The following is a 26,294-nucleotide window of genomic DNA, read 5'->3' on the forward strand; positions in this document are numbered from 1 at the left end:
AAAGGCATTAATGACTAGTTACCGGGTACTTTCAGATCCAAGTCAATGCTGGCAATATGAGACTAGGAAAATATATTTTTCGATCAGAACACTCTAAAATTAGCTTTTTGTTGTGTCTCTTTCTCTCATCCTTCACTTCTTTTGTCTCCGCCTTCTCCACCAAATGTTATCAGATATTATGCACTTTATATTTTCATTCAGGTTTCATAAGGCCCATGGGGGGGTGGCATTTAATTAATTACTTCCACATTCTGCCAAATTTCAGTACATAATGCTCAAGTTTGCATAGCACTTTTGCCAAGCTGGTCACCCCCAAGAAACAGAAAAATAGCCTAGATAAAATAATTGAAGGTGCAATAATAATTTGCATTAACTGAATTTAAGTGCCAGGCGGTCTTCATGTTATTTTATTTAAACACAGAGAAAAATGCTGATGTGAGAAATTCCATCATGACACTAAAGAAATATGACCAAAGTCACAGAGCTGGAGAGTAGTGAGCTGATAGCCAAACCAATGCCCATTCAAGGACAAAAGACAAAGCCCTTGCTTGGCCCAGCAACTACTGCTTGAGGTTTGTTGCATATTTTCAACCTATTCCAAAGCTTTAAATGCTTTATTTTATATATAAACAATGTAACCTGCTATACTTCACAGTGATTTACAGTAACACTTTCTCACAATTTTTGCTATCAATAAGCATGTGTTAAGGAATTTAGGAGTGATTTTTAGGAATTTAATAAGCAATTATCAAGAAGACTAAAAATGTCTGGGTTCTATTTATTGAGTGCTTAGAAATAAGTTCAATTTTATCTCAATGTATGTGTTGTACATTTTGCAATAGTTGGTTACTAGTCCTGATACTCTGAAGAAGGAAATGAAATTCAATTGCTAACTACCTCTTTCCACTTAAAAATAATACATGGTTCCTTCAGACTCAGAATCTCTTGGGAGTGAAGAGAAGAAGAAGAACCGCACACAGAGTCAATCTTCAATGCTAAGTTCTCTCTAAGACAGAACCAAGGAGGAAAAGGACATTCTCTAGAACATTCCCAAGAGTACAGAAGGTATTTGTAAAAGTATCCCCTTGGTGAAATGCATTGCACCTAGTAGCAGCTCCATTATTCAGATGACCTGCAATCTGGGCCAAGAATCTCCATTTGTGAATGGATCCCCGGATTTACCACGAGGGGAGCTAAGCCATGTGTAAGGATGAAACTTGAGAACATTTACAATGTACAGGAAAATGGCTAGAGGCAAATATTTCACAGAAGGACACTTCCTGAATTCCACAAATGCTGTCCTCCCAAAAAGGCACCTATAAGATTACTGCCTTTGCGGATGGTCTGGGAAAGAAACCTTTCCATTTTGGTCTTGATGTTCACAAAACTGAACATTCTATGGCCACCTGCAGCACCTGGTCCCACCTTCTGTTCCACTCTCATTAGAAGGTAAAGGTATTTTAAACTGCTATCACTCAAGACCCAGAGTCTCTGGCATTGAAAATCCTAGACAAAAATGATAGGCTACCACTGTATAGAGCTGCACTGCTGGAGGAGTCCCAGGACACAGCAGTTGTCCTAAAGTGCCTTGAGTGGCGGCACCTCCCTCAGTGACCCGTGGCCAACAGGACTGTCCTCACCTGGAAACAAGAAGGCTGTGATCATAAGGAATTTGTCCAATGTCCCAGCACCATGAAGTGTAAGGGCCAAGACCGAGAGAGAACTGACCCCAAGAGCCCCAGAGTCCACTGTGCCATGATGTCTCTGTGCCATGCAGTTGCTCACCAAGTGCTTTTGCTTCTCTGTTCCTAACTAATAGTACAATGCAAACAAAGAGAACCACTATATATATTTTTGAGAGTCAAAAGAGCATTCGAGGACAGGTGTGGTGAGCACACACCTATAATTCCAGTGGCTCAGGAGGCTGAGGCAGGAGGATCTTGAGTTCAAAACTAGCCTCAGCAAAAGCAAGGTGCTAAGCAACTCAGTGAAACCCTGTCTCTAAATAAAATACAAAATAGGGGCTGGGGATGTGGCTCAGTGGTCAAATGTCCCCGAGTTCAATCCCTGGTAACCCTACCACTACCACCAAAAAAAAAAGAGCACTTGAGGTAGATACACAATTTTCACAGACGTCAGGTTTTCAGGCCTCTTGAGCTGTACCAAGAAGATTCTCCAGGGAGTTGAGGAACTTAAGAAATGTGATGTCTAACCCCCTATCCAGGATCAGTCAAGGAACACGTACTGGCTGATGCTGTCACAAACACGTTTTAAGGGTCAAGCTTATGCCCAATTCAAAGAAACCATCTTCCTAATGAAGAATTTAGAGAAAAACTTTTCTACTAAATAAAAATAGCACTATTTCTTTCCCAGTCTTTTGACCTATGATGATAGATGGCCCTTCCCCCACCTGTGTTCTCATCTCACCAACCTGACTCATGCCACGATACTGTTCAACAGGGCTGAGAAACTTCTGGCCAAAAGTTGGATGCAGCTCTCATAATTTCATCCAGTCTTGGCATGTTGTCTAAAATTAAATGTCTTTTGGCTGCACCTAATCCTCCACATTAAAAATCTACAAATACAACTGTGTACATATTAAATGAAAATGGAGGGATTTCCCCCAGGCAGTGGGCATTCTTGTCTGAGTGCTTCACGGTGGCATGGCAGCTTGGTGGAGGTGAGCTCCCTGGAGACTGTTTTGGCAGCAGTCCAGGAGAAGGAGGATCTCTGTCTGTCACTTGTAATGGCATGTCCCAGGACAGTGCTGCTCCAAGGTGCCAGGCCTACTCTGAATGGGTGTTACAGGAGAGTGTGAGAGTGAGCCTGGCCTTTGGCTTTGCCAAAGGCCACCAAATAGACTGGGGTAAAGGCTGGTGGCCGGATCTACAGCCTACTGCCTGACCTAGGTACCCTGGACAGGTTGGCAGGAAGTCAAGGAGACCTAAAAGAGAAGACGGTCAGGAATGCAGGCAAGAGAGGGTTACTGGCTGCTGCCCTGCTCAAGGAATTAAGACAAGAAGGCTCGGGCCTTGCAGGCAAAACCTTAACAGCATGCCGCTCTCTATCCTTGCCATGCAACACTCCCAAGCTGGGACTTCCTCCACCTGCCTCTTCTCAGTATGTTTTAACCTACTCTGTGTCTCTTTGTCGTTCACTCTTAACTTGTTGACCTGAATATAGAGTTGAGACATACTCTTACGGTTTTAATTATTTCATGGAAGTTTGTTCTTAATTTTCAAAACTGTTAAATAGAAAATTCCACATTTTTCCTTTAAAAAAAATATACTATGAATCAAACACTATACCTTGGTAAGCCTAATAGGAATTCCCCACTCTTCCTTTCCTGTTTCCACTGAACAGGCTGTAGAAGCTACATATGCATTACCATTCCCACGCTGGGAGGAAGAAGGGGCATTCCCCCTTCCCCAACTTGGTACCTGAAGTTGTGACAGTCGTCTTGGGACAAGGAAAGCAAGGTCAAAAGAAGCACAGAGCCACCAACACTGACATCACTGAGTGGCAAACAAATTCTAGCAAAGGCCTGCCACCAGACTTCTAGAATGAGAAAATTTATGTTCAAGTCATTATTAGTCACATTTTCCGGTTTTTCCAAGCAAACGCATTCCTGATACAAACTACTTTTTTATGATAAATGATTATTATTTTCTCTTAGTGTCAGTAACTTTCTATGTGAGAGATGTTCCTTTTAAGTACTTAGAAGGCAGACTGAAGACCTACATCTGTTGGCCCTACATCTTCAAGAAACTTTTTTCTAGTTGATCAGTTCTCCTAATTTCATAAAACCAGGTTTTATAACGCCATTCTGACTATAACAGTATTTGATAAATCACACTTTTAATTGTGCTATATCACAGAGAAGGTGCCAAAATGGAAAGAAAGACAGACTAATGAGAGAAGAATGAAAATGTTCGTGCCTAACTGAATATGGGGTGCGATCAACTTCTTTCAATCATTCTTCAAAATATTACTGATTTTACTTATTGCCACCTACACATCAAATAATCTGTGGTATGTATTGTGAACAATGAAATCTACCACACTGTAACATGAACTATACCCTAACATTAGGAGAATGTTCAGTACAGTCAAGGATATAGAATTATAAAATAAAAACAGGATTTCTATATTACTGACTGTTTTAGGGTTTCCCTCCATGTTCAGGAAGATGTAAGCCAGACTTTAATTTACGGGCTGTTCCTTCAGGGGTTTACACCCTATATATCTGGATCCCTGATTCATTCGAATAGTAAGCTATTTAATGGCCATTTATTGAAGCCCTGCAACTCTGTGCCAAGCATTGGCCTGGGTCTAACACTTCTCCTGGTGATCCAACTTACTGAGTTATTATTTTATCCCAGATCCTTCCAATCCATTAATTATAGATCTGGAAAGAGTGGGGGGATAAAAGAAACATTCAGTTGCCAACAGGCTCTAAAGAATTACATTTTTAAAAATTGTTGTCAGTTGTAGATGGACACAATACCTTTCTTTATTTTATCTATTTATTTTTATGCGGTGCTGAGGATCGAACCCAGTGCCTCGCACAAGCTAGGCAAGTGCTGTACCACTGAGCCGCGACCCCAGCCGGAGAATGATGTTTGGAGAAAACATCACTACAAAAGTTACCTGAAGATATTCAAAAAATCAAAATTAGAAGCATCAATAAAACATCTCTAAAGATCAAATATAGTATAAGGACAAAATGGTGTATCTGAAAGATCAATGGACCATTAGATGAGAAAACTGCCTCCAAGAATATCCAAAGGGCTGTGCCTCCCTCAATTTGAAGAGGTGAATTACATTGTCCTGGGGACCACAGGCAGATATGGCAGAGTAGAAAACCCAGGTTTTCTGACTCCCAGTCTTAGTTCAACAGTCAGGATTGCTAAAATCACTTGTGATGACACCCAAAATAATCATCTCTCTTAATATTTCAGGAAGATATTTTAAGTTTAATAAATTAAAAATTCAAAAGTCTCAAACACAGAAAATAAAATCAAGTAAGACCACTATTAAAGATTTCATATCTCAGGAATTGCCGGTATCATATCAGTCCGAAATGTAAGAGATGATATTTGATTACCTCAAGTTAAAACATGCCATAGAAAAGACAACAAGGGCCAGACACAGTGGCGCACGCCTGTAATCCCAGCAGCTCAGGAGGCTGAGGCAGGAGTTCAAAGTCAGCCTCAGCAAAAACCAGGCACTAAGCAATTCAGTGAGACCGTCTCTAAATAAATACAAAATAGGGCTGGGGATGTGACTTAATGGTCAAGTGACAAAAAAAAACCAGACACCATGGCTGGGGATGCACCTCAGTGGTTAGGCACTTCTCTAGCATGTGTGAGGCCCCAAGTTCCAAACTCAGAACAGGGGCGGGGGGCGGGAGAGAAGCACTGAACGTGCACACAGTGATGTCCCTAACTAATGAACTTGCAAAGCAGCCTGCTCTTCTATCCATCCTCAGAACACTTTAAAGGTGACCTAAAATTTCCAGAGCTGACATCTATATTCACAATTCCATTTGTGTGAAGTTTCTTAAATACTATTTAATCTCTGGAGCTTTCCAACACTGAATGATTGCTATTAATGTATATGTTTGGCTATTTTATAATATTTACATTCCTGCATGGAAAACTGACCACAAGGGCAAATAAAATCCTACCCATGCTTTGGAAAGATTATATTTCTTTGCGGTCATGCTTTTCCTTTGTACATTAAGGTTTCCAAAAACAGTTTGCCTAGTATGAGCCGATTCATTAAGTATTTTCAGTTTTTGAATGAAAAGAAAAATTCCCTGCGTTAGTGTCTACTCCCATTTGCCGCTTTACAAGAACACTGTGGCGCTCGCCTATGCCATTGGGATTTGAAAGCAGTCACAACACTTCACCTTTATGCTGGGCTAAACTCAGGGTAGCCATAAACACTCTGAAGTAATACAAACCTAAATATTCCTGCTAGGCAAACGGAGCAGAGGAACCGAATTATAATGAGCTAGCAGCTGTCACAATATGACCACAGTAACCAAATCAAAATATCAACCGCTAACCCAGATGAGATTCAAAGGTCAGCCTATAAGCCAGCAGCTTTCTTCAGTTCTGCCTGAAACCTCAGTCTAATCCTGCAGTAAAATGTTCCACTGAGCTAGTTTAGAAACCAGTTACTCTATGGCACTGAATTATTTAGGGCCCCGGTGCAACACTGTCAGGAGCACAAGAACCAAACGCCACAGTAAGGACACGGAGCCACTCACAATGGAACATGTGAAGACGCAGCAGTTGATGCTGAACTAAGCTGCACCCAACTGTACAAAAGTATCACTTTCCACATCCTTCAGTCACCAATTCATGTAGATAATCTTACTGGGCAACATGCTCACTTATCCTCAATCTGGTTTTCAATTAAGGCTCTGGAACAATAGAAGGAAAATACATGCTTAGATCCTTCCTTAGATCAAAGAGTTTTAGTTAGAAAATGTATTGTCTACCACTGTAAAAACATTTGAACACTGACTTGCAAGTTTAATGCTTGGCAAAAAGAAAAAAAGAATGTTACAAAATCCATATTCTTTGTATACACTTCTTGCCAGGATTTTTAAAGTATTCTATCGCATATAAATAATCTCCTTAAAGACACAGACTCATGACCTCTCTGTCCGATTAGCAATATTCTGAAAGCTACCCAACTGACCACCTGTGAAGGTTTAATCACACTGTTTTAAAAGTGCAGTGAACAAGTTTTCAACAGATGTAGTGTACATTATTATCATTAATAATCATAGCCAGTCTCCAAGAAGTGACTTATTTTCTCCAGGTACAAAACAGCACATGGAATTCCATCTAAGGCAAAGTGCAAACTGGTTTGCATCTACCCAACGCGTTTAATGAGCGAGCACTAGTAAACAACGGGTGAGGGTAGCATATGAACTGGTAATGCAGGTGGTCAATTCTTCGGTCTCAATCTCTGATGAACCCTTCTGACATCAAAACAAATAAAAAGTTACTCATACCTATTATTTTTTAAATTAGAAGCTTGCTTTTCATTAATTTTCAGTACATTTTTCTTTAATATCAATGACTGAAACTTTGTGGTAAGCATGATTAGAAACTGATGTAAAAAAGTAAGAACAACTATAAAACCCAAGAAATGCCATGAATTCTTCTAGCATATAATAAGCATGTGTATCTGAGTGTGCACACACACATAAGTACAAATGTCTTCATTTATTTTATTTTAGGGATTCACAAACTATGAAACAGGATATTATTTTCAGATACAGGAACATATCTAAAAAATATATTAAATATTTTATCACTCATCAGTTATATTCTGTTTTGCATAAATTTGAGATGGAGATACAAACAGAGCATTTAGTATTTTGATACTGAACAAACTTATTATATTCCAAACTGTAATATTTATGTAAAGTCATTCATTTGAAATAAAGGTTCAGAGTTGTAATGAAAGGTTTTGTTACCATTGAGCAGTTTATGGGCAAATTTGTTAGCAAATGCCTATTTCATTTCCCTAAAATAGTGTACTGCCATAAAGAATAAAATATTTAAAATATATAGTAAGATTCATTCCCCAATGCAGAAAGTAGTGTAGTACTTTTTCTCTGCTTGCAGTAAAATATAACCTTACTAAGTAAACAGTTTACCTTCCCCCCTTCAAAAAAAATCAGGTCATCTGCAGTTAATAACTCTTTCCTGTAAAATTAGTGTCACTTATTTCTGTAGCAGACGCCTAATTCAGTCACAGGCTTGATTGATTTGACAATAGAGAATCTGCTCCAATAAAGTGGCTGATTTATTTCTGATGCTATAGCTTTTACCCTAATGTGACATCATGGCGTAATTGAGTCTTTGAAATGTAAAGAAGTCCTTTGTAGTTTTAATGAAAACCAGTTAAAGATTCTGAAAGTGAATCGTTGTTCAAAACTTGTAGTAAAGTCTAATACCACTTTTTTTTTGGTTCAAGGAAAATGTCCACAAAGGTCATATAATATAGAATATGAGCTTGGACACAAAGAACAGTTTAGAATACCACATATATTCTATGAGCTCAACCTGTTCCCCAAAGAGCTTGCTTTGTTTTTATCTCTATTTGCAAACTGGTTGTCCTTAATTTCTTAAACATGACATGTCTTTTCTTTGTAAAGGTGCAACATAACACAAAACACAGCTCATCTTAAAAGTGGTTTCATTCTAAATAAACAGTCGCCTGGGCAAAATCAATGAGAATCTTTGTTCCTCAAATCTGGCCCTAAGACACCCAAGCCAATAAAGAAGGCTAAATTTAGGATGAGAGAAAACAGAGGTGAGGGGATATCATCATCATTCTCTAAAAACATTTTTTAATTCCCCTCTTAACTAAAAATGGAAGGTATTTCATACTTGTTTCCATGTCTTTCTCTCTTTTTCTTTCTCTGCACACTGAGCAGTGTCCTCTCGCTCTAAGGGCGACTTCCCTGACCCAAGTCTGACACTGCCCCGTTAATGTCAGATAAACCATTTAGCCCAAGCACAATTCTTTTCTGTGCAAAAATCTGCTTGAGGTGGAAAATGTAGCAGTTTGTAAACAATAAAGAGCCATGTTTCAGACCAGACAGCTTATCTAACAGAGAAGTCCTTTCATTGGGAACAGTGGGTGGGAGCCTCGTGGACATAGTAGCATTTCCTATCACAATGCAGGAGACTGTCTCGGCCTCCATATTTAAGAGTTTAATGGGAAGGAAGGCAGACAGGATAAAAGAGCAAGGCTGACATGGATTTTCAGCTTAAACAACAACCAAGTGAAAAGAAACGGCTCTCTGCACAGCAGACTGTCACCCACTTATATTTTAAATACTATCTGGATTGAGAACTAACTTGGTTTGTGAAACAGCTGACCATGAGGAAACATGAACAAAAACAATTCTTTAATACATTTGTATTATTTGGTATATTTTATAGTAGTAATTTCCCCAAGCTGCTCTTTAAAGTTTTTCACATATGTAATATAAACTTTTAAATATGAATACTAAGAACTTACTTTAGCTCATCAGAGGATAATATTAAAAATCTTCTAAGGAAGTTAATAGATTCTTTAGGTGCTATTCCTCAAGACTCAATTTCAAATTAATCTTTTATTCTATTTTGTGAAGTTAGATGAAGATGAACACAGAAGCAGAGATGTTAGAATTAAAATTGTTCTACCAACACTGAAGAGTCTCAAGTTGTCCTTTAAAATCTAGGCTGACAAATATATCTGTTATCTATATCTATTATCTACATTTCACAAAAACAGGAGGCTTGATAGATCTCCCTGTCAACAACTGTTACAGAACTAGGATCCTTCTTTAGTTATCAAGTTAAAACAGGCATCTGAAATCTACCATTTTGAAATTTAAAGAAGAGCACAAAAGTAAAAATCAAACCTAACTTTGTTAGGTTTATCCTCAAAGCTGAGGACACACCCAAAGGCAAAATATACAAGACGCCCATTCAAAACAATTCTGTTAAATAGCTGATTTAATGATGATTATTATTATTATTTTTTTTAGATGACTGAAAGAGTCCTCTGACCACCCACATGTTAACAAACTGGCATAGCTTCCAAGGCTTCAAAACCAGGACATACTTTAGAAGCACTTGCAAATGCAGTTTCAGAATAATCTAATTACTGCTGTGTCTTTCCTTTGGAGAATGGTCCAACAGCTTGTGTCAGGAAATTTAACTTCATTTATTGACAGATTTGCAATAGAATCTGGGAACGTTGAAAGATTCACTAACACTGTTGAGAATGCATTAACTAGAACAAAGATCATTTTTTCAATCAAAACTGAAGTAGTCAGCTATTGGGACCTTTTAAGCCATTATGAATTATCTTTTCATCACTCAGGTTACTGCTGTTAAACAAACATCCCGACAGAGTAGTTAAAAGCAGAAAACTATGCTCAGGAAGCCAATATGAAGAGCAAGATAGAAATTCACAGATAGCTTCAAATTACAGGCAGGCATGTAGCTTGCTTTCTGTAAGGCAGGATGGGCCTGTCCAGGCAATAAGCACTTAAAGTTCACACCTTGATAAATACACAACAGCTTTTACAGTACCACTTGAACACCCTACTCTGATTTAAACACACTAAGCCCATTGACATTATTTATTTCCATAAATCCGATAATAAAAATTCACACATTTTATATATCATTGCCAACCAACAGGCCCAATGACATTTTTATTAGAAGTATTCACCACTTTGATTTTATTGACCTTAACTGCAAAAACTACTACTTCAATATTAAAATTGGGCAAGTGCTGTATATCTAAGGAAGACAACATTCCCACAGTGATTCAGTACCACTGAAATTATTTAATTCTACATGGTTACAGAACTAAGTCATGGATGCACTATTAACAAGCACAGACTGCCAATACTATTCTGCAACTGGAGATCACAGTGAACTGGCAACCTCTGTCGGAGGCAGGTTTCTCCTCCATGGTAAAATATAAGCATTTGAAAAGTGCATGATAATTTAAAACATGGCTTACTTTGTATTCTGGAATTGACAAAAGGTGGAGAGAGATTGTCATGTGACCCAAGGTCCCTGCTGGTCATGTGGTCATAGGGAGTCCCATCTCCATAGTTCTGTAAATAAAATAATAGTGTAGGTTTCAATTTCACATCAAGATATCAGCACCTAAGCCAGGCACAGTGGCTTGGGAAGCTGAGGCAGGAGGATCACAAATTCATAGCCAGGCTCAGCAACTTACCATGAGGCCCTAAGTAACTCAGTGCAAAATACAAAAAAAAAATAAATAAATAAAAAATAAAATTAAAATTAAATTTTAATTAAAATTAAAAGAATTAAAAAATTAAAAATTAAAAAAATTAAAAGAAGGGATGTGGCTCAGTGGTTAAGTAACCCTGGGTTAAATTCCCAGTACCAAAAAAAAGAAAGAACTCAACACATAAACATACCCACACTACTGCAATCTCTCCCACCCAAAGCAACTGGAGTACATTATTCCCTTGAAACTGGAACCTCACTGTAAGGAAGCTAACCTTCATAGGGACAATGGTTAAGAAAGAGCTCTGGAATCTATCGAGGTCCAATTTCCTAATAGTACTGGTATCAACTACATGGAATTGTTGACATAGTTAAATGAAATAATGCATGTAAAACACCAGACACACAGGAAGTCTACTACACATATTAAAAATTATTCTTTTGATAAACCAACATTAAATCAAGACTGTGCCATAAGGGAAAACTACCCACAGCCTATAATGATTTGCTTTTGGGAGACCAGGGTAGAGGTATTTAAACAACAACATTTGGTTTTATGATGCTGAAGTTTCAGTACTTTATTACAGTTGCTACTGTGGTTTTAAGAGAATGGGTTCATTATATTAGTAATTGACACATAGGAATGTGAGGAATATTAAAACACAACTATGAACATCAAAGCTTTAGTATAAACTTATATGTCCAGAGTTGGACAAAATATGTCACACACACAAAAAAATCAGTTTTAAGACAGACAATTTTGGGCATGTATATAATATCCCCTTGTTTGGGGATTTTAAACTAAAATGATGTTTTAAGTTCTCCAGTCACTCAAATTTTAGAGGAGAAATATGATAACATATAAAAATTAAAATCATCTATATGATTCAAACCACAGTCCATACATATATAAATAAATAAATATCAAGTGGCCAAAAGGGGGAGTGGAGAGGGACTCTGCTCAGCTGGTTAAGCTGCCCATAAAGTCTAAGTCAAATTTACTTAGAGGTATCAGTTGGCATGTTAGCCAAAGGGCAGGATCTGCCCACACAGAAAAGATGGATGCTGTATGAACAATGAAAAGGCACGTCACCTCGCTGGGGAATGATTGGAACCCAGAGGACAAACAAGTCTGTTTTCAATCGCCATTCTTCATTTATAAAAATTAACTTGGATGATGCCGTAACCTAATTCTGTCAATATGTTGACATAGAAAAAGATGTCACTTTTTATAAATACCTGTCATGGGTTTTATAACCAGGCACTGTATAATACTAATTATTTATTTATTAAGTGTCCTCATTCTAGACAGTACACTGGAAGCTTAATATGCATTATCTAATTTAATCCTCAGTGCAGTGCTGCAGGAAGATAACATCACCACTTGAAGGCAGTAGGAGAGGGGTGTGGTGGGGCCGTCTGGGTCCAAGTCTGCAAATGATCTATTTCATGCAAACTCCCTGGGTTTGGAAAATATAAATTATAATATACTGATTCAAAACCATTCATGAATATATGCCTTAAGAATAATGGCAATTCATAAACACTAAATTTAAAAGAAAGTCAGGATGATTCTAAATGGATCTTGTTTGCCAAAACCCAAAAAGTACTATGTCTATGAACTAAATTCATAAAGTAAGAAATAATATAACAAATATTTATTTCTTACAAAGTTCAATACACATGGTATTGAACTGAATTGCAAATAATACAATGGTATGTAAGACAAAGAAATTAAGTAGATCTGAATGAACTAAACAAGAAAGGGGAGTTCTATCATCTTTACTTGCTGTCAAAGGGAATGGATTTATTTCTGCAAGTGCAGACTGTAACATGAGGAGGAGGAAAGATTTCCTCAACCCACCCATATAATGTATTAGAATGTCAAGCTCAACAGCTGCTGTGGGGCTCAACAAAGTTCGTAGTAAGCTTAGAGATCCTGCTATACCCTGAAGACTAGCATGAGCTCCCGGTGCCAAGGACAGGTGGAAATGTGTAACTATGAGTTGCTAAAATGTCCTCATTTTGACAGCCTGATGACCTCCCCTGCCTCTAATACCAAAATAGAGTCCTCCCCCTCCCCCCCAAACTATGTGAACACTTGCAGTAAAAAGTTCCCCTTCCTACAAAGCGTTTCACCCAGAGGCCCAGCTGGGGGAACGAGACGTGTATGTTTTAACATGTGCACTGAATCTACTTTTAATTTGGATGTGTGTGTGTGTGTGTGTGTGTGTGTGTGTGTGTGTGGTGTGTGGTGTGTGTCTAATAGAAGCTGATATGGGTTTTAGAGGGCTTAGGAAAAAAAATCAGTTAAAGACATGGTGTCAAGTATTTTAAATTATTAGAAATGGAAGAAACTCTGGGTCCAATTTTCCGTTTTACAAATAGGAAAATGAGGAACAAAAAGGTAAAATGACATACCCAAGGTCATATGCATACAAAAACCCAAAAGCATCACCCTCTACCCTACCCCATCCCATGATCTTCCCCATACACCCAAAGGAACAACCAATGATGAAGGAAGTCCATGGAAAAGGGCAGCAAAAATCTGAGACTAAATAAATGAAGGAATCCAACTGCTGAGCAAAGGGCCTGCTGTTGGAATGAGTACGCAGCATGACATGGAGCCAGACTCATGAGACAGTCTGCACTGGGAGGACAGGCCTCAGACAGTGTGTTCCAGATGATTCCAGAGTCTATTCACACCAAGGTTACAGGGATATTATGATTTTGTTTTCAGTTATTCTATCTACAACAAATAATTTTCTATAATATTAGATCAATAACTAGCAAATTAACGCCAAGTATTTAATGGAGGTTTTTTCTTCTGGTTAGACCAAATGGAACAGGTGTAAATTCTGAAAGAGTATTCAAAAAGAGAATGAAAAAATAAATTCCAAGGACAAGCTGATCCTCATTAATCTTCGTATGCACATGTATCTGTGCAGGTAGGTGTGTGTGTGTGTGTGTGTGTGTGTGTGTGTGCGCGCGCGCGCGCAAGCACGCGTGTGTATCAGCGTGTGTATGAGAAACTCCCCTTCAGTTTGTCAATTTACATATGTGGGATGTCTGGTTGTGGGAGAAGAGATTAGATATACTTACCCTGGACGGGCTTGGATGTCCTCCATTCCCCCAGGACCCTGAGCTACTTCTGTCTTCTACATCTAGGGACAAGAGAAAAGTTCTTTAGGCTTTCTTGCAATAATTCTTTCTTTTTGTATATGCACTTTTAAATTAATGTTTCAAATTAATCTCCTGTTGCCTTTAATTAAGAACCAGGCACAGGGCTACCATGATGATAGTGGCTTCTGACCCATCTACTTAAATTAACTCATTTAAATTCACAGCAGAAATGAACTGGACCCTCAGGAACCAGAGGTATGCATAGAAAAATTACTTCCATCCTTCACCATGTTTGATAGCCTTGATTTTTATAGACACGAAACTGCACTTAAAGTTTTATTAAAATCTTTTCAACAAAATAAGTTTAAAAATACACTAACATAACCTTAATCCAAAAGAGAAGCTAAATTGAGATAAATATCCACACTAATGCTTACAGCTGTTAGTTTAATGCTGCTGAATATTTTTTGTTCTCTAATAAAAGCTTATGGCACCAGACAACAGACACACAACAGCAAATAGAAGCCAAAAAATGGACTAAGTAGTCTATTTCCACCAGTACAGTACAGGGATTTCTTTTTTCAAGTTATTTAGGTTGAGACAACATTTTCTCTTTTAATTGTTTTTTAACAATTAGATGCATCACTTGGCCTATAATCCTTAACCTGGGCTTTGAGATGTGGAAATGAGAGTTGTTGTTAAATTACAAGAGCAAGATAGCGGAGGGGTGCACACTATAATTCCAGCTACTAGGGTGGCAGAGGCAGGACAATTGCAAGTTTAAGGCCAGCCTGGGTAACTTAGCAGGTCACTATTTCAAAATAAAGTAAAATAGGTTGACGATGCAGCTCAGAATAGAGTACTCCTGGATTCAACGCCCCCCAGTACCAATAAATAAATAATTTTAAATAGATAAATAAGCAATATTTTATTTAGATAAATAATGATGAAGAGAACTACAGGAAGTACCAGAAAGTCAGAATCCATTAAATTCTTTCCCAGCGAAGTGCTAAGGCTGACCTGATTAAGAAATGGCCCCTCAGTCCTTCCAGTGGCAAACACTGAGAACGGAGCGTGGAGCAGCTAAGTCACCAGCCTCAGTGCTGAAAGCACTGCAGTGTTTTAAAGAGCAGTCACTCTCCATTTAGGAATGCCTTTGAGATTCTGGATGAGAAGCCCACTGTAAGCCTGAAAAGTTCCCCTTTACATGACTCTGATCACAGTCGACAACAGAGAGCCGTCACAAACATGCCCTGACAGAACTGGAGGGTGTGAAACTGTAGTCCAGGAAACACAAGCCCATTGATTGTGTTTCCTAACATTTCAGTGATATTGTTTATTCTCTTAATGTTCTACTGTCATTCTTTTTATTACTGCTATTTTGTTATCAGCAGAAGTAATCACAGTATAATTAATTGATTTATTTTTGGGTACCGTAGAGTACATGGTGTTACAGAATGTCTTAAGGGAGATGGAACAGCAACTAACCTATTACCACTAGACTTGCATTCTCTCTCTCTCACACACACACACATACATGAGCAACAAAATCAACAAATAGTACTTCAGTTCCTTTTGGTTGGTCCTTCAGAAGACACTGCATCTGCAAACAGATGTCCCCCGTGGACGGTTAGAATCAGTGCACTGTGAGCTTCAAGGCACATGAAGAAAGCTCTAGGGACTACACTGAGCCTGGAGAGAAGGTGTACAACTTTCCCCAAATCTGCTGTTTAACAACCAACATGCTGGCCTATCCTGTATATTCTGAACTGAAGTAAGTACTTGAAGAAGTTACAACCCCTGGGATTCTCACAAGAGTACGTTTTGCAGACTACATGACTCTCTTAATTCTTAAATAAAAATAAAAAACATATTGTCAGCAAAAAAAAAAGTGTATATATAACAAAATCTCTCAACCACTGCAAGTTTTCAAAAGTCTGGTACAACTCAACTTCCTCTTCACCTATAACAGCCAACTTGGATTAATTTGAGAGCTCTCTCTTATATTTGGCCAAAAACTAGTAAAGGAACAGACCTGACTCCCTCTACCTACCATAGGACTTCACATTATTTGGACTAATTTTATCTTTTCAAACAGAAAAAGAATTTGAAATACGTAAGGTAGACAGAGACCCGGATGAAAGTGGACCATACTGCCAAGCCAGTGGGTCTCCGTGAAGGCAATGCTGACCCCCAAATAACACTAGCAATGCCTGGAGATATTTTTGGTTTTGGCCACATGGGGTGAAGGAGAGGATACTGATGTCTAATGATCAGAGAACAGGGATGCAGCTAAGCATTCCAGAAAGGCACAAAGCCGTGTCCTAAAATAAAACATGTTCTGGTCCCAAATATCAGCTATGTGGAGATTTAGAAGCGCTGTGCTAGAGCAAAAAGAATCTAGTTGGAGAAAAAGATGTATTAAAATTGGATTTATAGTTTAGTAAGAACTCTTTTTAAATAGTGTGTCTTACACATTAGAACCCTGACTTGACCTGGAATGTTTCAAGGGACCTTTATATACATCTTCTGTCCACCAAATAAAGGCAAAATGATGGTCAAGCTGCCTGCTAATTAGTAAGCAGATAAAACACATCAAAACCTGAATATTCCCAACTGGGCAATTTCAAAAGCGAGCAATCCACTAATTAAAAATGCTGGAAGTCGAGCTTTTTCAAAACAGGTTAAATACTGGCTGGGTTCCTTCACAGATAGATTTCCAACCAATCAGCTCCGACTGCTCTTTTCCCATTCTCTCCCATTTCCATCTTGCTCTTTCCTGGCCTCATGCTGCCAGCGCCTTCCTTTCTGCTTCCTCCCTTTTACTGCTGTCTTTTGAACAGGCTCTTCCCTCCCTCGGACTCTGCTAGATCTAGAGGATGAGGACAAATCACCAGCTCTACAAAACCCAATAAACAGAACCGTCATATGAATTCTAATTGTATTTTATCTGGGGAAAAAAAATCTATTTAACTGGTGCTCATTTACCCATAGCAATAAGAGACAAAGCTATAGTTTGGATAATGGTCATTCATAATGAAGGTAAACATGTACTTTTCACTCATTTGTTCCCATCTTCCCTTCCCCAAGCTTCATCAGACCTGCCAGTTGGTGAGCAAGCATTTCCTCAATAACTAGTCCAGTGGAGCTTAAAATACATCCACCTATGTATCAATCACCCAGCATGCTCATTCCAAAATCAGTTTCTTAGGGGCCATCTCAGACCTACTGAATCCAGAACTTCAGGGGTGAGGCAAAAAAAAAAGTGTTTTAACAAGGTCCCTTGGTAATTTTCATGTACACAGGTACACAGGTATCTGAGAACCACAAGATTGCCCACACATCTACAACGGCCGGTCTCACTCCACACTGCAGAATTCCTGTCTGGGCTGCCAGTTTCAGCAGCATTCAGTACACGCTCCCATCTCATCTGCATTGTTCTGGATCCTGTCTGGACTAACTTTTCTGTAAACCCTGACTTGGCAATTTCGTACGCCCCACTGAACCCTGCACATGCTTCAGGACAGCCATGTCTTTGTTCCTGCTATTCCTTCTGCCCAAACTGTTCCACACCTCCCAGAAAAGAATAGTAGCTCACACTGAGCCCAAGTGTATGTCAGATACTATGCTAGACAATTTAATATAGTCTTATAGTCTCCCAATCTTATATATATAAAAGATGAAGCTTAGGTGGCCAACGTGTCAGTAAACAGCAGAGCTAGAACATAAAAACACAGGTGTGGTGGGATGCTGAACCCAGTGAATACTCTTCCTCCGCCACCAGAAATGTCTCCCTAGTAGGAATTCCTCTCTCTCTACCACCAGCTAGAGTATTCTCTCCTGTCACTTTTTTCCCAGACAGTGTCAAATGTATTCATTTGGGAGCTTCCATCCACTCTTGTGTTCACAAAAAAGTAAAGAAATCACACACAATTTAAAAAAAAAAATTTTTAGATGCTGATAGACCTTTATTCATTTATTTATATTTGGTGCTGACAGTTGGTGCTCACACATGCTAGGCAAGCACTCTACCACTGAGCTACAAACCTAGCCCTCACACAATATTAATTATATAAAATTTTTGAGAGACTCAAGAGAATAAAACATAAAAAACTGAAAAAATAAACCCAGAGGTAGAACGGGTTTATCAAAATGCTCACTGTGACAAACTGGGTAATTCTTAGATTCGGGTCCAAGCTTAGAAGTTATTAAGTAGGTAAAGAGTGAAACAAGACAATACCAACCAGATAAACACAGCAAAGTGCCAAGGAGAAATACAACTAGCCCTGATAGTAAACTTGATGGAAATGCCCACAGAGCCCCCAACACTGGACAGAATGTGACGGAGCTGTACAGTGTCAATCAATGGCACTCAGGTGAGGTCTGTGAGGGGGCTCAATATTACAGCTCACTGAGCATGCAGGATTTATCACACAGATAGCCACAGAGGTGTCCACACGGCTACACAGCTACGTGTTTATACCACACAAACTTATAGGAAAGAAACATGCTTAACTCCCTAAGTACCTCTCAATATCTTGGGTGGTGCCCAACGGTGGGTGGGCCCATTGGTTCCTCACTGAATTAAAATATCACCAGGTGGAAAGCAGGGTACAATATTGAATGAGAATGTGTACATCCAGATGGTGAGGAAAAGCAATCTACAGGAAAGGTGTGTGAGCTCCATTGTGGGTTTACAGTAACAAATGCGCTATCTGGACATCCAGTTCTCGCCCTGCTCCTGTTCTGGTGCCATCCTCCCTTTAGGATGGGAGTGAAAAGCCAAGGCAATATCCTGGCAGTGGGAGCAACAGGAGAAGGGTAGATGAGAGAACCACTCGTGCTGATTTTTCAGACTCCCTATTCTATCCCAACTAGGCAAGACTCGGCCACTTCCATGAGATTGACATTTGCTCCGGGAGGTAACATGGCAATCCACAAACTTTCATTGTATTTGATTAGTTCTGCACGAGCCCCCTCTAAAGTGTCTGACATTTCAGTGCCAAAACAAAACGTAGTTAGTTTAGGCAGAAATAGGACCACTCTGTTTCAAGGAAAAATGTGCTGATATAATCCTTCATTTCTATGATTTTTTCCATGCACATTTTATTTGATTACTAAAATACTCACTTTGCTTATAGTGGACAGTGGGATCAAAACAACCAAACTGAACAAACCCTACAACTCCCAGCATCGGGAGTTGCAGGAGCAGGGGGGAAGCCCTGGATTTCGGCAGGGACTCTGCCTTAACCAGTTCCATGGTCTTAGCAAGTCACTGGCCTCTCTGAACTTATTTTTGTGAACTATAAAATAAGCGAGTTTGATTTCCATTCTTGGAAATAGGGCAGGCTAGTATATTTGGACAACTCTCCCACAGAAAACTAAAAATGATGGATAACATTTCCTTACATCTTCTTTAAAATACTAATGAGCTGACAAGATAGAAAGGAATCATCAAGCCAAAATCAAAGTGAAAGCTAGAATCCAGGGAGGAAGAAAAGACATTTTTGCCCTGAGGACATTTGCCAACCTAGAAAATTTAAGGCCTCTTGGGTCAAGGAGAACAGAAGTGATAATCCAAGATCCACTGTAAATTGATATTTAACAGACAGTAAGAGAACAGCATCACCTGCAACTTTAAGGCATTATTGTTAGAGTAAATGAGTTATTTACGCTTGTTTAAAACTTAGGGAAGTGCCTGATCCCTGGTAAATACACAGTCACCCATCCCAACCAAGAGTGCCTAATTCACTAATCTTCTCCAATCTCAAAGACATACAAACCACTTGAAATATGTAAAAGTGTGATTTATTTAAGGAAATCTGAGCTTCACATTTTTATAACTTCCATTGCTGCTGAACAGGTCAGACACTTAATACACTTTCTTAGATCTTAGAAACACACAAAATATTGAGGTTATACAAGTCCCACCATCTCCACAAACCTCACAATCACAGTGGGAATTCGGTAAACATTAGATTTGGTCAGTGACTTGGTTCAGTTTAGCAGACTCCCTTCATACTTTACCACAACAGCACATTTCTCTGTGTGCTACATAAATAATGTGCTGTCAAAAGTTGCACAGGCTGAAATGAGTAAGAACCTAAATACTATGTATGTTTAACTTTGATTTGAAATAAGTAAGTATGAGAGTTACCTGTGTTGATGAAAAGTAGAGGTGTGGATTGGTTCTTTCCATACTTTGAGCCTAGAACATGCTAAATATCCAAGACCCTACTGTTTTCCAATGAAACAACCAGTGATATTCTCCAAGTCTATAAATTCCTGCTCTTCTACACCCTCAGAATGTGTTTGGAGACTTGAGGATGTTAAGTTCTTCCAGGAAAGATAGTCATTCTGAAACATGTTGAAGTCTGTCTACGCTGTCCCAAGTCCTTCTCCCAGCAACAACAGACACCATTAAAGATCCTCCACACCATCATGGAGACATACAGACTGCGTACATCTGTAGCTCCTACTAATTTCCTAGTCCAGGAAGAACCCTTGGCTGAGCCCCCCACACAAACTGAGATGGCATATGCTCTCTGTCAGTGCCAGATGAATTTAGAGTTCAAAATATTTCATCAGCAAAAAGCGTGTTAAGGATGTGCACATTTTCATTAGCACCCAGTATAATAAGAGCTCTAAGTAGAGTAATCTGAAGTCAAATTTGAGTAGGAGAACAGGCACAGGAAGAGCTGAGGAGCTCCAAATATTGATAGACCCTGGCCACACAACCATGATAGCTTCTGTTTTCTATTAGAAGCAAGATCTGATGCTTCATCATGAGTAATCTGAGCACTGCCGAGAAACTCCCAGCACTTCTGGGAGAAGGACGAGGGTTGTGGGGATACTCAAACCCTAAGACACGCCACATACAGGGAAGGCAGGACAGGGCTTTCCATTGTCACACCAGTGCTGCCAGCTCTGGCTATCTAGAAATTAATGAGTTCCATATCAAAACTGAAACTGAAAGGATACACCTGTGTGTGTGTACACAATCCTGCGTGTAAAGGCAAACTGGATATTCTGGGAATTAAGTATAGTAGAAAAAAATTGTTCCAAAGGGAAATATTGCAATACGTCAGCCTTTATTAACCTCCAGTTTAAATGTCCATTAATATATCCTTTAAACACTGTTTAAAACAATATTACTTTAAGTGCAAAATGAGCTTTTTCCAAAATGACAATAAATAATCTCACATACTTAATAGAGAATTAATTCCATTGTGTACTGTTACACAACAGGGAAAAGCATTTTCATGCAATATGCAATTTGGGTAATGTTAAGATAGCAAAAGGAAGTGTATAACTACCATGTTACAATTATGTCAACGGTGTTCCTTATCTTGAAACTCAGAAATCTTTTTGAAAATTCAAGGTAGACAGTTAAAGTTATGAAACTGAAATGAAAGTAATCTTGAAGACTTTACTATGTATCTAGCCCTATACTTGGAGTTGTTAATGATAATCTAATTTGAATATTATTCCAGTTTGGATAACAAATGTGAAATCCAGAATTTTTTGAGGCTAGGTAGTCAAGATTTTCCTCCTGGAAGAGGAGTTAGTTCTTCCTAGACCCCAGCTTCTAAGCAAGAGCTCAGAAACAGGAGCATAAAAACCTGAGGCAAGAGTGGAATAATGTGAATTTTATGTGCCTCCTTTGACTTTTTGAAATGTGACCACTCTAAAAGCACTTAATAAAAATCAGTCTTACTAAGATAATATTCTTGGAGAGTGGATATCTGGAATCAGGTGAGGCTAACAACTAGAAATGAGCAGCCATATCTGAAGATCTGGAAAGAATAGGGCGGTGGCAAACATCACCTCACTCCAACATTGCACAGATAAGCTTCAAAGTTCCTAAATTAAAGGCAAAGCTACTGTGGAGAAGTTTTCAGCCAGGTGCTAGGTACCTTTTAAAAAATATATTTGCAAATACCCATCACAAAGTGTGAGATGTAATAGGTAAAAATTTTAGAAAACAGAAAATTAAACAGAGGAATAAACTTAAGAATATGCTTTACTTCCTTATAGAACAACACACAGAACTGATAAACTACATATATAATTACATGCAACTATTATGTTTAAAAAAAATCTGTAATACTGTAATGATTTAAGAAATACAAAATATTTAAAATACCTATTTGGCTAACAATTTACCTAATACATCCCCATGTTGTGGGGAGAAAGAGTCAAAGATAACAGCAGCTTTATCTTTTCTTCTTTTCCCCCTGCACCTCTGTACTCCCTGGGGTGCTGTTCATGAGGTTCCAGGAAGGGAGACTGGCTTAACTGAACTGACCATAAGCTGTAATCGCTCAGTATGGTCACAATGGTGGTCCACTCTTCCCAAACGACGTTCTCTCTGCTTTTTTCCCTTTTATACTTGAACAAAATATACTTCTTTCCATTTCATCTGTTCTTGTTTTCTTAGAAGCCTGACCAATATTGGTGAAAGATAACAGTTTTAAATACTCAAAATTCTTCCCTAAAGTCCAGCTGCCTAACACAGGAAGCTGTGTTATTTTACTTAAAATAATCACTCCTTAACAGATTTTCATTGAAAGGAGAATTTCAACATCACAATCTTTCCACTTCGGTTTAACACCGCATCCTGTGACCTGACAATGACAACCAATCAATCTTCCATGTTATCTTCAGGGGTCATGTCTTAGTTTTAGGCCAATTTTCTCCATATTTAGGCTCAAATGTGCAAACCACACTATATTACTCTGCAAAACATCAATGAGAAGGCTTAATTAAGTAACACTGACAGATAAATCCATTTCTTTCAGAGTAATCAAATCAAAGCAGGTTGACATAACACAGGAACTTAATACAGTTATTCCCTTGTAATTGGAAAAAGGCCCTTTACTTCTCATTAAAGCAATCTTCTGGGTATTGGCATAATAAGAAGGCTCAGAGCTTTAATACTGCCCTATAAAAGTCTCAAGACACAGAACCCTTAAGCAAACAAGCCAGATTATCTAATTCCTTGATCACAGCAGAACATGCAGTTCTTACCGTTTTAAACTACTAATTCTTCATCTGTTACAATTAAAAAGAGGTAATTCAGTATCAACCACATACAATGGAAATCTGTAAAAATGGATACACTGTTTACAGTTTTATAAATCTACCTCCACATGTATTTGAAGGGAAACAGTCCGTTAAAAATGAATTTGAAATACTTCACAAATGTGAAATTGTAATGGCTTGGGTCAGGGAAAATGTCTTTATTTTAATCCATGAGCTCAGTAGAAAGTATTTCACCTAAATTTACAGTCTGGTACTTAACCAATATACAACTTTGTTAAACAGAATTATAAGAGAATGGAAATTTAAGTAAAACATTTAATGTTTGTGGTATATTCAGAATAGTAAGTTGTCTGGTCAACTGTGGGCTCCTCTGACTAGCTAAAACCCAGAAACAGTACAACAACGTTATACCTCCTTATTCCCAAACTAAACAAAATCCATTTTCACCCATCCACTATAATTTTTAGAAAACTTATTTATTTTCACCTGACCAATCTCAATATGATTCAACCAACTCTTTCAAAAAGGAGAACTTATAATTGATTCAGGCACTATATAGTGATTCTCAAAAGCTAAGAATCAAAATACCTCAATGAACTGCATAAGAAACACTGATACCCTGGCCCTACCTGGGAATTAAGAGCAAAATACATATTTTGAGGTCAAAATACATATTTTTAAATTCTTCCTATCGTTTTTTATGTTTTTAACAACAGTGCAATTTAAACTACATAATATGCTGTTTCTGAACCATTTGTGAGTAGGCAGCATCAATTACATTTGGTACTTCTGCATGCATGCCTAAAAACAAAATAACAGTAATCAAAATCAGGAAATTTACATTGATACTCCCATCCAACCCATAATCCATATCCGAATTTGGTAGTTCCCCACACTTAGTAGAAGACTCAGTCCAGCATCATGCATTTAATTGTGATAATTCTTTCATCTGTTAATCAAAAATAGTCCCTTGGTACTTCTTTTTGTGATGCTGGAATTTTTGAAGAATACAAGTTATTTTATAGAATGTTTCTCAATCTGAGATGATCTGATGCTTCCTTATGATTATAGTCAGGTAGGTATAACACTGCAAAAGTGGCCTTGTCAGCTGGGCATGCTGGCACAGGTCAGTAATCTCAGCTGCTGAAGCAGGAGGATCCCATATTTGAGGCCAGTCTGGGCAACTTAGCAAGACTCTGTGTCAAAATGAAACAAAAAGGGCTGGGGATGTAGCTCAGTGGTAAAGCACCTATTTGGCAAGTGCATGGCCCTAGTTTGACCTCAGTACTTCAAAAAGAAAGGGGGAAGTCGGTCTTGCCCAGGATACAGCCCCCCGGAATGGAATGTTGGTCTTCATCTCATTTGTTATGCTACTTTTGATCACCTGGTCAAGGTATTAAGCACATTCTCCAATGTATAATAACGAATTTTCCCCTGTTGAATTCATCAGCAATCTATGGAAAGATTCTTCAAGACCATTAAAACTAATTTTTAATTATGGGTTAGTTGAAAAAATGTAAAATACAAAACTCTGTGAGTAAAAAGTGAAAAACCCTCAACCCTTCTCTCCCCATCATAATTCTAGATAATAGTTTCCTAGCTAGTCTCACAGATCCTCTGGGCTGCGCAAGTGATTTTTACAACTGCGTAAGTGCAAGGCAATCAATGCAAAACTTGACTGAAATTTCTGTTCTAATAAGAAATATTCCTCAATGGATCATTTATAACCCAGTGACATTTCCAGGTGTCCATCATTACTCATAGCATTACCACCTGGGGGGCAGTGGGGAGGAGAGGGACAAGTTAAACATAGCATGCTATTATTAACTTCTGTAACTTAAATTTTTCAATTTATTTACTTATGTACTTATTTATTTCTTTTGGTACTAGGGATTGAACCCAGGGCACTCTACTACTGAGTTACCCCCCGCCCTTTTTATTTTTTATTTTCAGGGTCTAAGTTGCTGAGGCCAACCTTGAACTTGCAAATCCTCCTGCCTTAGCCCTCCCAATGGCTGGAATCCCAGGCATGTGCCACCAGCCTGGTTTCACTGTATTAACTTTAAAGGAATTCAACCAAAATGAAGACACAATTGCACAACAGGCTTGTGAATTAGGGTAATGTGCAATGCCAGGGCAAACCATCTATTCTGGAGTCATTCCCTCCCCAACCTTCTACAAACCAGTATGTAAAGAAGAGACCTACCTAAGCAATAGCACTTCCCAATTACAGCCGAGTGGGTAGGAAAGCACACTCAGGACAGAGAGAAACATCTTGTGTGGCTCTCACAGACTGGCAAAATTAAAGTGGGTAACATTTCCAAAAATTTTAGGGGGATGTGACCTGACACTTAAAAAGAATTATTCCCACCTTTAGAGGTGGGGCATGACAACATGAGGAGGGGGACTTGACCACAGGAAGACTGAGAAGAGCCCCACCATTCCAACAGACCCTGCACGTACTGCCCAGTTAACTTGTTGTAATCAATGTAAGGTGGAATGGTCCCTTTAACCTTTGGATAAAGGCCTTGTCACTATGTAAATTGAACAGTGCTAATGAATTTCCTTCCTGACTTAGAAAGGCTTAGAAAAATTTCTTCACAATTTCATGTCAGTCAAATGCCCGAACAACACTAGCAAAGGTTTTCCTTACGTGGTATGCACGTGTGTACAGAATCAGCACACGCGTGTACACACATATGAAACAGTCTTGAATTACTGAACAGTTCTTTATATTAATGATCGTATCCCAAACAGATCCCATGTGTGACAATGTGTTCAACTGATATCCTTTTGTTTTTAATCAGATCAAAGAGACCTGACTTGAAGGTTTCCCATTTCATAATAATGTAACCACCTTTTGTCTTATGCTTCTTTCCACAGATTTTTTTCTTATTTATGTCCATTAAAGTGATATATCTGGAATCACTTAGACTATGAAACTGGGATCAAGAGAAGTTACAGACCAAAATATCAGCAGAATAAAATCAAAAGAAAAAGAACTAGAAGGAGGTCATTAGACTCACATTCATTCCTCCGAGCTGCCATGATTTCTTTTTAACTCCAACAGGCAGTAGAGAACACTGGCTAAAGTTCACGAGAATCCTTGCTAACAGGGGAAAGTTGGATAGTATTAAATGATTGAGTTTTCCTGTCTGGCAACATGCATTTTTAAATCACATCAGCAGTGGGAGCAAAACTGCCCATCTCCTGTTGTGTTGCCCTGTGTCACCACCACGGCTAGAGTGGACGTCAGTGTGCACAAGGCCCAGAGCTGTGACAAAAACGCCCAAACCATGCCGCTGCCTGACTTTCACCTTCAAGCACTTT

The 26,294-nt window shown here is 38.6% G+C and overlaps 1 protein-coding gene across 10 annotated transcripts in view; it reads right to left on the reverse strand.

Annotated features, from left to right (window-relative positions):
- The window catches only part of TCF4 (transcription factor 4), a gene marked incomplete at its 5' end in the record, with an annotated part of 345,132 nt that overhangs the window by 211,230 nt on the left and 107,608 nt on the right, over positions 1-26,294 (reverse strand). For all 10 annotated transcript variants that reach the window (XM_079109488.1, XM_079109478.1, XM_079109490.1 and 7 more), the window contains 2 exons: positions 10,558-10,654; positions 13,899-13,960. In XM_079109488.1, the coding sequence (XP_078965614.1) occupies positions 10,558-10,654; positions 13,899-13,960 (159 nt within the window). The remainder of the gene's footprint in view (positions 1-10,557; positions 10,655-13,898; positions 13,961-26,294) is intronic.

The sequence above is a fragment of the Sciurus vulgaris genome (genome assembly GCF_902686455.1).
Source record: "Sciurus vulgaris genome assembly, chromosome: 13".
Taxonomy (NCBI): domain Eukaryota; kingdom Metazoa; phylum Chordata; class Mammalia; order Rodentia; family Sciuridae; genus Sciurus; species Sciurus vulgaris.